Raw genomic sequence first — 16,998 nt, forward strand, 5'->3', positions numbered from 1 at the left:
GGAGGAAGGCAAGTGTCGGGTAGCAATGGACTTGATATATGTAGTGTGACTGGATATGAAAGATCTGAAGGATGGCATCGACAGTGTCAGTGAATCGCGAGTGAAGTGGGATGCATGGAGAGAGAAATAGAGGTATTGAGAGAGGAAGTGGAAGGTTTGATACATTATTTGACACTTGCGAAGGGAGAGAGTAGAAAACTTGAAAGGCTGACTGATGCAAGACAAACAAGAAGTGTTACAGAAACTTATGGGAATGAGAGAAAGACAGAGAGAATGGGCAAACCATGGAAAGAAAGAGAATGATAGAAAGTTGAGAGAGTACAATAGCAAGGGAAAGTGAGATGAGAGGAAGGCAGATGAAGAGAGGAAGGATGCAAGCAAGCAACAGATGAATGGATCTGTGAGGGTTGATGCATGGAGATTCAATAATTCATGGTATGCAAAACAGAACATTAGACCAGTGCTTGTCTGGAGAAATAATAGTGTGTGTGTGTGTGTGTGTGTGTGTGTAAAGTGAAGTGAGAATGTGGATGATATAATTAAATATAACTATAAACTATAGTTTTATAGTTATATTTAAAATAACACATATTATGCCACAGTAGATAACTTTTTAATATATAAATATTTCATCTTACATATAAGACATCATCAGTACAATTATCAAACAACAACAGGAACTAAATTAAAAAAAAAAAAACATTAGCATGCATGCTTAAATTGGAATCCCTCTATGTAATCCTTAAATACAATACTGTATAGTCATATATTTATGGATTAAACCAACTTTTTCAGGTCGTTATATCCATAACACATTGGCTTACCATCCATCCATCTCAAAAATATGACATTGTAAATTCTCTAGTATCCAGAGCACACAAAATTTGTTCCTCTGAAGAATCTCTAAAACAGTTCTTGTTTTAGAGATTCTTCAGAATTCTTTCTTTGGAAATTATCAAAGAAACAGTTCTACTAAATGGATATAATCCAAAAATTAAAATCCACTCTCCTGCAACTGAACCTAGACAAGAAGAAGCACACAGGACTGCTACACAATATATTAAAGGAGTTTCTGAACATGCGGCAAAAATTATGAAAAAATATCAACTCATTGCTACCTGTAAACCCATCAACCAAATTTACAACTTGCTATCTTCTCCAAAACACAAACTCTCACCAAATTTACAACTTGCTATCTTCTCCAAAACACAAACTCTCACCAAAACACAAACTCTCTACCTGGCATGTACAAAATGCCATATTCATGTAACTTGTCTTACTATGGACAATCAGGAAGATTTGTAAATAAACATATCTCTGAACATCAAGACCACATCCATCTTATCAAACCTCACAAATCTGGCCTTACACAACATGGAATTGGAAATGTTAATCACAGGATCCAATGGTAAAATCCTGAACTATTACATAAATCCATATATAAACATAAACGTTTATATAAAGAAAATCTATGATGATGAAGCCTTACATCATCATAGATTTAATCTTAATCATAACAACTGTTTCACTGTTCCAAAAGTCAGGGAAATTGTTATCTTCAAGTGTATAAAATAAATTTATCTGTTATATTTTAATTTTTTTTTCTTTTTTACAGCCCATTTAGGTTTAATTTAGAGAGATTCCAATTTAAGCAAGCACGTTAATGTTTTCTTGAATTTATTTCTTATTCTTGTTTGATAATTGTACTGACAATGTTTTACGATATGTTAGATGAAATACGTAGGCTGTTCAATAAGTAATAAGACTATATTTATACAGAAAACAGATTACCTTTAATCGTCATCATTTACATGGTCTTTTTCGAAGTAACTACTGTGAGATGCAATACATTTGTTCCAACGTTGCATCCGCTTCTTAAATAAATGTGAAAGTCTGTTTTTTGAGAGTTCTTTCAAAGCCACCTCTAGCTTTTACACATGCTTTGTTGCTTTCAAAATGGCAGCCTCTTAGTGGTTTCTTGAGCTGAGGAAACAGCCAGAAATCGCACGGTGTGAGATCAGAACCGTATGGAGGGTGTGGTAGGATATCTGTGTTGTTCTTCTGCAAAACGTCCGCTACACAACTAGCAATATGTGGCCTTGCATTATCGTGGTGCAATAAGCAGCCATTCTTCAGCAATGGACGCTTCCTTTTGACGTGCTCGATGATAATCGCTGCTGTGTTGATCATTGTTTCTGTGATGGATGTTGAAGGTCTTCCCTCACGTTCAAGCTCTTCCACATTTTGCCTTCCTTCCTTAAAAGTTTTATGCCAGCGAAAAACACTTGCCACCGACATTGCTTCATTGTGGAAAGCTTCGCGTATCATGTTAAAAGTGTCCGATGCCAATTTTTGCAAACGCACACAAAATTTAATCGCATAACGCTGTTCCAAGGACGCTTCAATTTCGAAGACTGGTTGCGCCTCGTAGGCGCGCTAATGACCACTTGCGCTTAGTCACGTGACACTCTGGCACATCAACCCGTATACACCATCTATCAACCTCTTTTGTTAATACAGACAGCAACATTTCTTTATTCCACAGAAATTAATATTGTGATGAGTGGTTTTGCTACGGTAAAATTAGTCTTATTACTTATTGAACAGCCCACGTACATGTTAAAAAGTTATCTGCTGTGGCATATGTGTTATTTTGTAGTTATGAATACTTCACAGGTTTCACTATACAAGAAAATAATTACAAATAATATGAGAGGTAGTGTGAATTGGGTGGATAATTGTGCAGAATAAAATTGTCAGAGGGAAAATAGTGAGTGTTTTGCTGTTTTGCCCAAATATGATAATGCAGTGAGCAGAAGAGCAGCAATAATGAATATCATGGTAGTGAGCATGTGTCAAAAGAGAGGTCTAGAATATGTGGATGTTTAGAGTACATTTGAGGACAGAAGAGAGCTATATGCAAGAGACTGGTTTATCCTTTTTTTAAATTTATTTTTGGTTTATTTTATTATTTATTATTATTATTATTATTATTATTATTTTTTTTTTTTTTTTGATAGCCGACAAACCCTGGTTTCAACAGCTGAAAGCTGTTCAACTTTTGAATACCTTATATATTTCTTTTATATATAAGGTATTCACAATATATTTATATATTCACTTCAGGTCTCTAATAAGCAGGTAAATGGTCTCACACCAGGCAATGAAATTTATTTCCTGCCTAAAGACATTTACACAAATTACATTTACACTCATGGCAGAATTCAAACCTACAGTATACTGATTGTAGAGCAGGTATGTTAATCACTTGGCCAGCTGAGATTCCAAGGTTTTAATTTTACAGTTAAAACTTTTAAAGTTTAAAGGTTTGGTTTCAACAGCTGAAAGCTGTTCAAATTTTGATTCTTTTTAGCACTTCCTTATACATTTCTTTTCAATGATGAACACTTCCTATTTCAAATCCCTTTTATGCTTTTATCTTGAGGCAGAATGAAGATATCACTATCAATCATAATGCAGTAAATAAAGACTTTCTCATTTCTTTTGTCTTTTCTCCATGTGAATATGTGATATGATATTCATGTGATATGTACCTTGCCGGCCTGGTTGGCTGAGTGGTTAGTGTATCCGCTCTCCAGCCAAAAGGCTGCGGGTTTGAAACCAACCATGGGCTTGGATAAGTATCCAAGCCCATGATTGTCTGTGTAAATACTAGTGGTAGTGGTGGGCAGTAGATGGCATTGGTGTAGTTGTGGCTCATTGTGGTGGGTGGTGGTGATAGAGAGCTGTAGAGTAGATGGTCTCCCTCGATGAGTCTTTGGACTCCCTGGAGGTGTCAAGTAATAATCAAGTAATAGTATATGGAGAATTTACAAGGAGAAGGGCGATCAGGACACCCATGAGCAGTACAAGGCTCAAGCTAGGAAGGTTACCAGCATAGTAAGAAAAGCTAAATCAGATTATGAGAAGACCTTAGCCAAAGAGATCAAGGGTAATCCCAAAGAGTTCTTCCGCTATGTGGCAAGTAAGAGGAAGAATGACTTCGGAAGGATAACCTTAGTGGGTGCTGATGGTATTGAGGTGACAAAATCAGATGTAATAGTCGAGTTACTGAGTGATCACTTCTCAAAAGTCTATCACCCAAGTGAGGATATCTCTATACCTATAGCAATACCTAATGTGAGAATTGAAGCTAAAGAATCAGAGGTATTAAATATATTGCGAAACTTAAATGCAAACACTGCGGTAGGCTTAGATGGAATATCAGCTCGGGTGTTGCGTGAATGTGCAAATGAATTGTCAACCCCTCTTACCTGGATATTTAATTTAAGTTTGAACTCTGGTATGGTCCCTAGGGAGTGGAAGTTAGGCAAAGTGGTTCCTTTGCATAAGGGTGGCTCTAAAACTGCAGTATTGAATTACAGACCAATCACCATCTCAGGAGTAGTGGTAAAAGTATTGGAAAAGTTGGTTAAAGACAAAATTCAAGAATGGGTGGATCAGGATATGATACTCTATAGAGGCCAACATGGTTTTGTTAAAGGTAGATCCTGCCTTAGCAATCTATTAACTATCCATAATAGAATAACATCAGAGTTGGACAAAGGAACTGGCTACACAGTGGTACTTCTGGATTTTGCTAAGGCTTTTGACAGGATACCCCATAGAACACTGTTACTCAAATTGGAGCAGATGGGAATGGATATTAAATTGGTGATATGGATAGGAGAATGGCTCAGGGAGAGATACCATAAGGTGGTGTATGGAGGAGCCGAGTCCAGAATGAGGCAGGTGACCAGTGGTGTGCCTCAGGGCTCTGTGCTTGGGCCAATGTTGTTTAATTTGTATATAAATGATATAGGAAACGGCTTAAAGGGAGATATTCAGTTGTTTGCTGATGATGCAAAGTTGTGTAGTGCAATAAAAAATCAAGCTGATGTTGAAAGTTTGCAGGAGGATTTAAATAAGCTGGTAAAATGGGCAAAAGAAAATGGATGTCAGTTCAATGTGGAAAAGTGTAAAGTCTTGCATTTTGGGATTAAAAGATTACCAGCTGTGTACTACATCGATGGAAAGGTAATCCAAGAGATTGATGAGACTAGGGACTTAGGGTGTTGGTAGATAGGGAGATGAAGTTCAGAGGACACATTGCTAAGGTGTCCAAGATTGCACATAGGATTACTTGGTTGTTGAGGAACACACTGACACCCAGAGATAAAGAGGTTATTATTCCCCTTTATAAAGCATTGATACTTCCACATTTGGATTACTGTGCTCAGGTCTAGTCACCTGGATTCCTTGGAGATGAGGAGGCTGTGGAGAGGGTTCAGAGAAGAGTGACCAAGTTGGTGAGTGATATAAAAAATGCTCCCTACATTGATAGATTGAGAGCTTGTGGATTGCAGAGATTGGTTGATAGGCGAAGAAGAGGGGATATGATAGAAACATTCAAATTACTAAAAGGTTTTTATAGGATTGATGCAGGGGAAATGTTTCAGCTGTGTGATAGTGATGGAAGAACAAGAGGTCATCTCTGGAAATTAAAGAAGAGTGTGGTTAACAAAGGTGTCAGAACAAGGTTTTTTGCCTGGAGGGTGGTGAATGAGTGGAATTCATTGCCTGACTTTGTTGTGAGCTCTTCATCTGTAAATGAATTCAAGAAGAGATATGACAGATATTGTTTTGCTAGTTTGGGTCTCCCGCGATGAGTCTATTGACTCCATGGAGATACCCGTAATAATAATAATAATAATAATATCTCAGGAGAGGGATTCATGGTTAGAATTATCTCAAGAAGATATGGGTTGTCAGAAGTAAGACTGGAATAAAAGGGTTCTAGAAATAAAACAGGAGTTTTACTAGGCATTGAAATTAATGCAGTTATCAGAACCCTAAAGAATGGTTTAGAGATCCGAATCTAGGGTTTGTGGAAGTAGATAGATATTTTCAAAGATTTGGTGATTTGTGTAGTGGAAGGGCTTGTCAAATTTGAAAGATATATGCAGTGTACTATCATTAGCAATGTACTATCATTTTCCTGTACTATTGGATTTGCAGATAACTGGAGATGGTCTTTGATATATAGAAGAAAGAGTTTCTGAAAGAACAAAGCCTTGTGGAATACCAGCATTAGCTGCAAAGTTAATTATATCCTTCTAATTCGAAGCACAGCATGACATTTTTCTTGAACTAACTTTAGGGAATGGAAGTGCTATTTCACTTAAAATGATACATGGTTAGACTTCATATTCAATAATGGACATTGACATTTTGCATACAATTACTGAGATATTTTTAAGGTGTAGCACTTCAAGCTTGAACATAATTAGGGACTTGACCAAGTGCAAGACTCATATTAAAAAAATATGTCAAGGCAGGTGTCAACTCTCTGGCACATTCCTTCAGAATACGCGGTGAGATATTATCAAGTCCCACAGCCTTATTTACATCTAGTTTACTCAACTCCCCAAACACCTCTTGCTCACTTACAGTCAGTCTCTCCTCCCCATCATCAACTGCTCTCAATCTCTCCATGAAGTCACAATCACAAGATTCAAAGATCTTTATGAACTGCTCATTAAGTATCTCCACCACACATTCTGCAACAGCTGTCTTTATACCATTTCCTCCAATCAATGTCATCCTTCCATAATCATTCTTTCTTTTGCTGGCTACATATCGAAAGAACTCCCTAGGATTCTTTTTAGCTTCATTAGCTAACTGCTGTTCATACCTCTCTTTAGCTACTCTCACCAACCAAGTCACCCTCCTTGCCTGGTATTTGTAGACCTCATGAAATTGGTTACTTCCACTTCTCTTATGCTGCCTCCACAATGCCCTTTTTCTCTGTATTGCATGCTTAATCTCTTTATTCATCCATCTCACACCTACCTTATTTAACCTTCTCACACGTGGTATACATTTAGACATTTCATCCACTAAATATTTTTTGAAAATCCCCCAAGCTGCATTGATCTCTTTTCCAGCTAACTCCTCATTCCATGCTACACCTGCAAGCTGTCTCCTGAGCTCTTCATAATCACCCCCCCCCCCCTTGTAGTTCCACATATACCCTTTTCTCATAGGGATCCTTGCACTGCTGGCAACCACCCAGGTAATCACCTCATGGTCACTTTCACCAATTGGTGGATGATTTGACACCTCATTTATAATTACATCCTCTGATGAGATGACCAAATCCAAGACCCTTAATCCTCTTGTGCCCTCTGTTACATACTGTCTGAGGTAGTTATCCCTCAAAAACTCAAGAAACCCATTTTCTTTACTTCCAGTTGCTATCTCTTCATTCCATAATTAAAATCACCCATAATGATCACCCTTTTCTTATTTGCTTGGCTTATTTGACTATACATTTCACTATCACCACCATCCACATTACCAGGTCTATAACAACATCCCACCAAGTATTTGATTCTATTCACCTCTATCTCACACCATACTGCCTCAAAACCACTGGCCCCATTTCCCTCTTGCATTTCTACCTTGTATGGACATAACTCTTTCTCTATCATCAATAGCACTCCCCCTCCCTTTTTACCCCTTCTATCCTCACGAAACACATCATATCTTTCCATCTCTATTCCTATCAGGATGTCATCCTCATCTAACCATGTCTCACTTATTCCGACAATCTCTGGGTGCACAGACGCAATTAGTGCAACCATTTCATCTGCCTTGTTCCTTATACTTCTAGCATTGGTATACAAACACAACAACTCATTTCTGGATCTACAGCTAGTTCCACTGATACCACTCACTCAATGTGATCTCTCCATGCTGGACTGGGGCCATTTCCCTTTCTGCTTCTTCATTTTAGAACCCTTTGCAATTCCATCTGTTTCCTTTTGATCCCTGATCATCCCATTACTTTCCTGCCTACACATGCTCTCACCTCCTCTTGGAGCATCCACCTTTCTCACGCTGTTTATCCCTGTCCACCCTGAGCCTCTGCGTTTCCCTGCTCCTCTTGCACACCCATTCTCTCATTTTCTATACTCATACCACTCACTTCCCCATTCATTTCCACTCCTTCAATCTCTCCTATCTTACTCTCCTGCTCTTCCACATCACTCCCCTCTCAATCTGATTCATTCTCTCTATTCACTTCTCCACTTTCCAGCAGCAGTCTCTCCAAGCGACTCACACCATAACCACTCAAATGCAGTCCATCGCTCCCATACAGCTCACTTGTCCCTCAAACTCATTCCACACATTAACAAACTGTACTCCCATCTCCTCACACATTTCAGCCAGAATATCATTCATAATCCTTGCTCTCCGCATGGATTTGCTTGATGGACAGCATGGATTTGCTAAAGGGAGGTCGTGTTTTAGTAATCTACTTACTTATTACAATAAAGTGACTGCTTCCTTGGACAGAGGAGAAGGATACACAGTAATATACTTGGATTTCGCAAAAGCTTTTGATGGAGTACCTCATGATAAGTTGACAGTCAAACTAGAGCAGATGGGGTTGGATATTAGATTAGTGCATTGGATTGGAGACTGGCTATCTGATAGGTATCAACAAGTTGTGTAATGGGGGTACAATATCCAGGAAAAGGAAAGTCACTAGTGGAGTGCCTCAGGGATCTGTTTTAGGGCCATTACTATTTAACTTGTATATTAATGATATTGGTGAAGATTTGGATGGAGATATTCAGTTGTTTGCAGATGATGCAAAGTTGGGATGAACCATAAAGAGTAGTGAAGATGTTGTGGCCTTGCAAGAAGACTTGAATAAATTGAGTGATTGGGCAAGCAAATGGGGATGTGAGTTCAATGTTGCAAAATGTAAGGTTTTAAAATTTGGGAAACAAAGATGGGATGCAAAATTTATGCTTGGTGAGAATATATTGTTGGATGTAGAGGAAATAAGAGATCTGGGAGTGATAGTGGATAAGGATCTAAAATTTAGGGGACACATCGCCAAAATTGTGAAGACAACACAAAGACTTCTGGGAATGATGAGGAGGACACTGACGTGTAGAAGTAGGGAGATTCTTGTTCCATTGTATAAGGCTTTGATTAGGCCACACATGGACTATTGTGCCCAGATTTGGTCACCTGGTTTTCAGAAGGATGAAGAGATGTTGGAAAGGGTCCAAAGGCGACTGACTAAGGTAGCTTCTGACCTCTGGAATGTCGAGTATGAGGAAAGATTGAAAAGATGTAATTTGCAGAGTCTAGTGGAGAGAAGGAAGAGGGGAGATATGATAGAGACCTACAAGTTGGTAAGGGGTTGTTATAGGATCAATGGTGGAGAAGTTCTACAGAGAATAATGGGAGATCAGGGGAGAACCAGAGGTCATCCCTGGAAACTGTATAAAGAGGGTGTGAGTAGGGGAGTGAGAGGCAGGTTTTTTTCGTGCAGAGTTGTGAATGATTGGAATGCCTTGCCTGAGAGTGTGGTATCTGCAAGGAGTTTGAATGTGTTTAAGACCCGGTATGATGAGATGTGTGTGAGATAAAAGGACCTCCTAGATGAGTCTTTGACTCCATGAGGTCTTATAAGTTAAGGGGATAAAAATCCCTTCTTGTTTTTCAGCCAGTAAGCGAAACTAAGATCTTAGTTTCTTAGTTTCGCTTACTGGCTGAAAAACAAGAAGGGATTTTTATCCCCTTAACTGATCATAGTTTCGCTTACTGGCTGAAAAACAAGAAGGGATTTTTATCCCCTTAACTTATAACAACCTCGCCAGAAAAAAATAGCCTTTTGGCTTTTCATCTTAGTTATACCATGAGGTCTTGTTTAATAATAATAATAATAATAATAATAATAATAATTGTGCACAATTAAGAAATTAATAAAACTGCTAAATATTCAAACTAGCATTCCAATCACATCCTGGCCTGCAAAAAAAAAAAAAAAGACTGCTCAAGATTTAAGGAACTATCATCTTCTTTCAGAAAAATGACCACAAAGTAGATGATAGTTCCTTAAATCTTTAGCAGTCTTTTTTTTTTTTTTTGCAGGCCAGTTCAATGGAGCTGTCAGTTTCTTAGCACATTCTCTTAGTACATGTGGTGAAATCCCAGCCTGTCTTATTCCCTTAATGACTTCCAGAGTCCTTAGTAGTATTTGAAATGCAGTCATCTCATACACTTCTAAACCTTCAACCTTCCCTATCACTACAGGAATAAAATGTATTATTATTATTATTATTAAATGTATTTTTTTCTTTCTTTCAAACTTCTTTACTCTGAGAAGACAGCTCTCATTTTAACAAATAACGCTGTTTATCTTGGTATCCTGCTGAAATATACTATACCCATCTACTTCTTTTCCTGTCAGTATATCATCTTCTGTCAATTACATTCCAATAAGTTCTGGACCTGTGGCTATTACCAATTCATTCCCTACAGTTCTGATACTCCTGGCATTTTTATAATAAACATCACTGCATTATCATTTTGATGAGTATAGCTTGGGTTTTTTTTTTCCATTTTCAAATATAAGCATCGATATCTAGTTTGTATGCATCATATATTTAATATATCTCTGATTTTAAAAATTATAGTAGGTATTATTTCTGTCTCTTCTAGTTGGATATTTATTGCTGAATATGTCCCAAATGGATCTCTGACTGATTATATACAGTCATGTGGTGGAAGAATGTCAGAACCTAAAGTTCGTCATGTGTCTGCACAGATTGCTCTTGCTCTTAATGTTATGCACTTATTGAGTAAGTAAGTTAAAAAAAAAAAAAACAGACATGATATCTAACAATACACTTTGTAGCTCCATAACTTGCAATTTGATGGTATCTTAATCTCAAATTATTCTATACCAGATGTCTAACTCAAAGCAAATCAGTAGATTGCTGGCCTGGCTGACCAAAAGGTCACTTTCCAACAGACTGAAGGTGAGAATATGGCCATGGACATGGATGTTTGTTATTGCATTCTGATTGCAGACACCACACTCTCAGGCAATGCATTTCAAACATTCACAACCCTGTATGCAAAAAAAGCCTGCTTCTCACTCCCTTATTTACACCCTATTTAGTTTCGAGGGATGACCCTAATCTCACACCATTTTATGAAAAACCTCTTCAACATTGATCCTATAATAACCCCTTACCAATTTGTACACCTCTGTCATAATACCCCTCTTCCTCCTATTCACTAGACTCTGTAAATTGAATCTTCTGAACTTTCCCACATATTCAACACAATTAAGAGATGAGAAGACTACCTTAGTCAATCACTTTTGGACCCTTTCCAACATCTCTTCATCCTTTTGAAAACCAGGTGACTAAATCTGTAAGCCATATGTGGCCTAATAAGGAAAATACGGAAAAAGCATATAAGTTATTAATGAGGTTTTATAGGATTGAAATTGAATATTTTGTTTTCAGTGCATGGCAGAAAGGAAGAGAACAAAGGGTCACCCCTGGAAATTGCATAAGAATGTGGTTAACGAGGGTGTTAGGGCTAGAAGAGTGGTAAATGGGTGAATGGTCTGCCAGAGAGTTGTGAGTGATTTGTTGGTGAATGCATTCAATGAAAGATGTGATTGGTAACTGTGTGAATAGAACTTTGTGTGATCCTCCTGCACTGAGTCTTCAGACTCCTGAAATGCTCATGCACTAATAGAGAACTATCCTTCTCAGAAAAAACATTCCTTTCTAGTGACTTTAACTCACATAAAATTAAAAATGTAATATGATAATAATATCCAAACAATTATCCTCTCTCTCCAAACAGAAATCGTGTTAATGACATCCCAGTATCATATATATATATATATATATATATGTGTGTGTGTGTGTGTGTAGAAAGTTTTAACTTGGGTATATATTATGTATTCAAGATACCAAGTAATCTTATATGAACTTGGTTTTTAATCCTATTTCCCAAGAAGCAAACAGACAAGAAAGTCAAGTTTGCACCTGCAAGTACCCCAAGTCTAAGGCAACTGATCCCTAAGGTAGTGCCAGTCGAGGCAACTCGTGGTAAAGGTGGATAAAGATCTGATCACTATTCTTAGTATTTATTATTCAACACCTTGTGGCAACATGTTTTGGTAAAATACATAATGAGCTCTGCATTACTTCACTCTTAGCATTTTCAGGTCTGGCTCCCACTGACGAGACCTCAACAAAGGTCGAAATCGGTATGGGTAGTGACCATTGCCTTTAATGTTTAGCATCATACATCTCTGCAAGGGGATGTGCTTTACATTAGAGGAAAAATACTAAGAATAGTGATCAGATCTTTATCCACCTTTATCACGAGTTGCCTCGACTGGCACTACCTTAGCGATCAGTTGCCTTAGACTTGCAGTACCTTAGCGATCAGTTGCCTTAGACTTGCAGTACTTGCAGACACAAACTTGACTTTCTTGTCTGTTTGCTTCTTTGGAAATAGGATTAAAAACCAAGTTCATATAAAATTACTTGGTATCTTGAATATATATATATATATTTTCAGAATTTCATTAAAGCTTTTTTATATATATATATATACAGCCCAACGTCCAAGAACACCTACATAGCCCAGGGGCATCATCAGGACTTTTAGGAGAACAATAACTTCCTCACTTCATTCTCAGTTACTGTGTTGTAGTGCCTACGTGCACATGCCTTTTTTGTAAGTTCCTTTTGAAGATGGCAACATGACGTTGCTGAAATATCAAAAATATTTATTAAAGTGTTATTTAATTTATATTCTTATATACATTTTCAATTCCTTAAGTAATTTAGTAATGCATAACCAACGTATAAGCTTGTCTACAAGAATTGGACACAACATACTGGATTCAATTAAACATAGTTTTTGAAAATTTATTTATCACTAGGTTAGACTATAATAGATTTAGTTTAATCCTTTATCCCAGTGAGAGCAAACAAAGTTTGCGCCTGAAAATATCTTCAGGACTAAATGTAGTGTTGTACTATCTTATCCAGTAAGTAGTGCAACACCAAGGCAACTCGTGGCAAAGGTGGAGCAAGCTACCAGGCACTTCTAACGTGGATAAAGGATTAAACTAAATCTATTATAAACATAGTTTATCATAATCATATGAAGGATTTTGATAAACTATGTTAATTTACATAAATCAAAAACATAATATTCTAATAATATCCAAATTCTTAACTTAATCATTACTTTATCATCATATCTAATAACCAACATCTATACTTGTAAGATGTTTGAAAAGAAATTTCCAGTCTTTCCAAACCTGGAAAGTGAACATGAGCAAGAAAAATGTAGAGTGCTTTGGGGGAATCTGAATGTTCTGATCTTGTGGACAGAGAAATGAGGTTATATGTTTACTATATTCAGGTATAGAGTGTTGCACTTTAGTCAGTACAGGGTCAGCTAGCAATGGAGAAGGTTAAACAACCCCTTTAACCTTCTCCATTGCTAGCTAGCTGGTTGAAGTTTAGAGATCACGTAACACATTTGTAAGACTTTAAGGATTTCATCTATAAGCAGAAAACTAAATAGTAGGAACATGGTGGAGGAGATAACTTCTTTTTTTAAGTTATCAAATCAGCCTCCTTTGCATTTTTCTGAGCTTTTGGGTAATGAGGTGAAACAGAGAGGGTGAGAGAACAGAAACAATGTCATTAGATTAATATCAGGAATGCATCTTATAATAAGAAGTTGAAGATTGCTTGTATAATCAGAGTTTGGGCCATAAACAGAAAATGGAGATAGTGGGTTCTACAGAGATTATATGTTACAATAATACAAATGAGCAATTGTATTATAATAATATACAAATGTATATGTTTGAAGCAAAATAAAAGATATATTCTGTGGAAGAAAACAAAGATGCAGGACAGCGCTGGTGCCTAGTATTTTTTTATTTTTCTTGTGTGTGCAATTAATGTTTGGCCTTTCCAAAAAGGTTATTTTTGAATAAAGTATGAATAAAATGAACAGGAAATGAATAATAAATGAAAACTGCTTTACAGTATAATGTTACCTACGGATTAGTCCTGCTTATACAAATTTTTTTTACATGGAACTCAACAATTAATCATAAGTTGATTTATGATACATCAAAAAATAAAGAACTATTTTAGGTATATTTTCATAAATTTTAATAAAAAATTACAGTGATATAATCGGGTCCAGGATACAATTTCAGAATTTATTTGTTCGTTTCCAGGAAGATCTGAATGGAAGACAATGTACATTCATAATTATATGTACCATTCGTTGTTCGTTTAAACTCTTATCTCATATTTTTTGACATCTTTTAGGTGCCTTTTCTTCTGCGGTGCCTGTGTATATTGCACACTTTGCACACGCCACCAGCTGGGCCTGATGCAGGATATAGTAAAATATATAGCATTTTATATAGTATATAAATATTTATATAGAAATATATAAAAACTATTTATATAGTAGTATAGTATAAAATATATATATATATATATACACACATATATATACATGCTGCCCTTGACCAGGTTATTAAATGAAAGTCTTGCAGTGGAGATAGAGTTCCTAAGGAGTGGAAAGAAGGCAAAATAGTACTACTCCACAAGCATGGTTCTAAGACAGAAGTCTCAAAACTACAGGCCAGTCTGTATAAATGTGGTTGTGGTCAAGGTATTGGAGAGATTGGTAAGAAACAGAATACAATTGAGTTGATTGACACTGCATTCTTTATGATGGTCAACGTGGATTTGTAAAGGATAGGTCCTGTTTCTTAATTTACTTGCATTTTATGATAAGGTGACAAGTGTGTTAGATAAGGGAGAATCATATACAGTGATATCTTAGACTTTGCAAAAGTGTTTGATAGATTAACACATGATAAGTTGGTGTAAAAACTGCAGAGGATGGGAATGGATAGTATATTGGTTAGATGGATCAAAGATTGGCTCCCTGAATGATACCAGCAGGTTGTGTATGATGGAGCAGTGTCTCAAAAAAGAAGGGTAACCAGTGGAACGTCCCAGGGTTCTGTTCTTGGGCTCCTGCTGTTTAACTTGTTTGTAAACAATATATCATGTGGACTGACTGAGGATCATCAGTTATTTGCTGGTGATGCAAAGTTGGGAAGAATTATAAGTAGAACTGCTGATGTTGAATCCCTTTAGGAAGATTAGAATGGAATTTTTACTTGGACAAAAGAGTGGGGCTGTAGTTATAATATCAATAAGTGCAAGGTGTTGCATTTTGGAGTGCAGAAATATAAGGGTGTGTACTATATCGATGGTGGCGTATTGAAGTGGATGAGATTTGAGATTTGGGAGTGATGTTGACGGTAGACTAAACTTTTGAGGGCATTTTGCTTGTGTTGCAAAGGCTGCACATCATAGTGCTGCTATGATAAGAAGTACTCTAACATGCAAGGATAAGGAAGTGGTTGTGCCACTGTATAAGACACTAGTCAGACACTTGGACTATTATGCTCAGACTAGGTCACCTGGTTTTCAATGTGATGTGGAGACATTGGAGAGGATCCAGAGATGAGTGACTAAGTCAATATCAGGAGTTTGGAATGCTGGCTATGGAGAAATGTGGATTGCAGAAATTGTGTTGAAGATATGTGGATTGCAGAGTTTGGTGGATTGGAGGAAGAAAGGTGATATAATAGAGACATTTAAGTTAGTGAGAGGATTTTATCAGGTTAATCCAGAGTGGATTATAAAAAGAGTAGAAGGTGAGAAGGGAAGAACCAGAGGTCATGTAAAGGTGTGGTGAAGAAGGTTGCGAGGAGTAGATTTTTTACATGGAAAACTGTCAGTGAATGGAATGCATTACCAGAATGTGTTATTAATGCAAGGAGTATTAAGGATTTTAAAATTCTATGTGATAAATATGTTGTCAGTTGAATGAACCTCTCACAATGATTCTGTCGACTCCATGGAGGGTGTAATAATAATAATATTTTCCAGTTTAAAAATGTATAAAATTCAAAAATATGTAAGTCATCTTATCAGCATGGATAACATAATTGCTAGAGCTTATAATAAAAATTATTATTATTATTATTATCATTAAGAGAGACTTCCAGGGAGTGAAGGACTCATCAAGGGGGGGCCACCTATTACCTGCACTAACTGTCATAACTGTTCTTGAATATAACCCCATAGAACATTTGGATACAATAGGTAAGGTGAGTTAACCGATCTCATATGGATGTAGCATGGCTTTTTCTCCCAGAAACTTGGGTTTTTCATCTTGCACACAGACAAATCGGCCTTCAGGACACATGCAATTTACAGACAAAAAAACAAAAAAAAAAAACTAGTGGTGGTGGTGGTGGTGGGCAGTAGATGGCATTGGTGTAGATGATGGTGATGGGTTGGAGTGGTGGAGATGGAGAGTTGTAGAGTAGGTTCCCTCCCTCAATGAGTCTTTGGACTCCTTGGAGGTGTCAATTTGTACACAATCCAATGGCAATCCATTCCAATCATGCACCATTCTATGAGAGAAAAATCTAGCTTTCACCCCCCCCCCCCTTCTTGATGGCATTCATTCTCAACGTCCAAGGATGTCTTCTTGTCCTTTTCCCACCCTCCAAAACGTCCATCTACTGAAATCCTGTATGACACTTTCAGAAGTTTGTAAGTATACACTCCTTTTTCTCCTGTATGCTAATGTATGCAGTCTACAAATTCTCAATATATTTTCATATTCCACATATCTAATTGCCTCCGTAGCGCAATTGGAAGAACGACGGCACATTGCGCCCTTTGATTGGAATAGACCTAAGTTCGATTCTCGTCGCGACGGGAGGAATCTTTATGTGGATGATTTCAATCGAAGGTGAGTTAGCCAATCTCATACGGAGGTAGCAGGGTTTTTTTCTCCCGGAAACTCGGGTTTTTCATCTCGCATACAGACAAATCGGCCCTTCAGAACACATGCAATTTACAGACAAAAAAAAATACTAGTTGTGGTGGGCGATGTAGTGGTTGAGACAATTGTAAGCATCCTCCCGCGATGAGTCTTCGGACTCCTTGGAGGTGTCAGGAATAATAATAAATAATAATAATAATATTATCTGATGTCATTTTTAACAATCTCCTTTGCACTTTCTCT

At 37.1% G+C, this 16,998-nt stretch overlaps 1 protein-coding gene across 1 annotated transcript in view; it reads left to right on the plus strand.

The window, feature by feature from the left end:
- LOC150108044 (protein kinase C iota type-like) overlaps nucleotides 1–16,998 on the plus strand; it is a 203,758-nt gene that overhangs the window by 107,836 nt on the left and 78,924 nt on the right. The window contains exon 6 of the mRNA XM_090415541.1: nucleotides 10,528–10,667. Coding sequence (XP_090271667.1) covers nucleotides 10,528–10,667 — 140 coding nt within the window. The remainder of the gene's footprint in view (nucleotides 1–10,527; nucleotides 10,668–16,998) is intronic.

This window comes from Typopeltis vanoorti, chromosome 3 (assembly GCF_054136105.1).
Source record: "Typopeltis vanoorti isolate ZY-2024b chromosome 3, IOZ_Tvanoo_1.0, whole genome shotgun sequence".
NCBI lineage: Eukaryota > Metazoa > Arthropoda > Arachnida > Uropygi > Thelyphonidae > Typopeltis > Typopeltis vanoorti.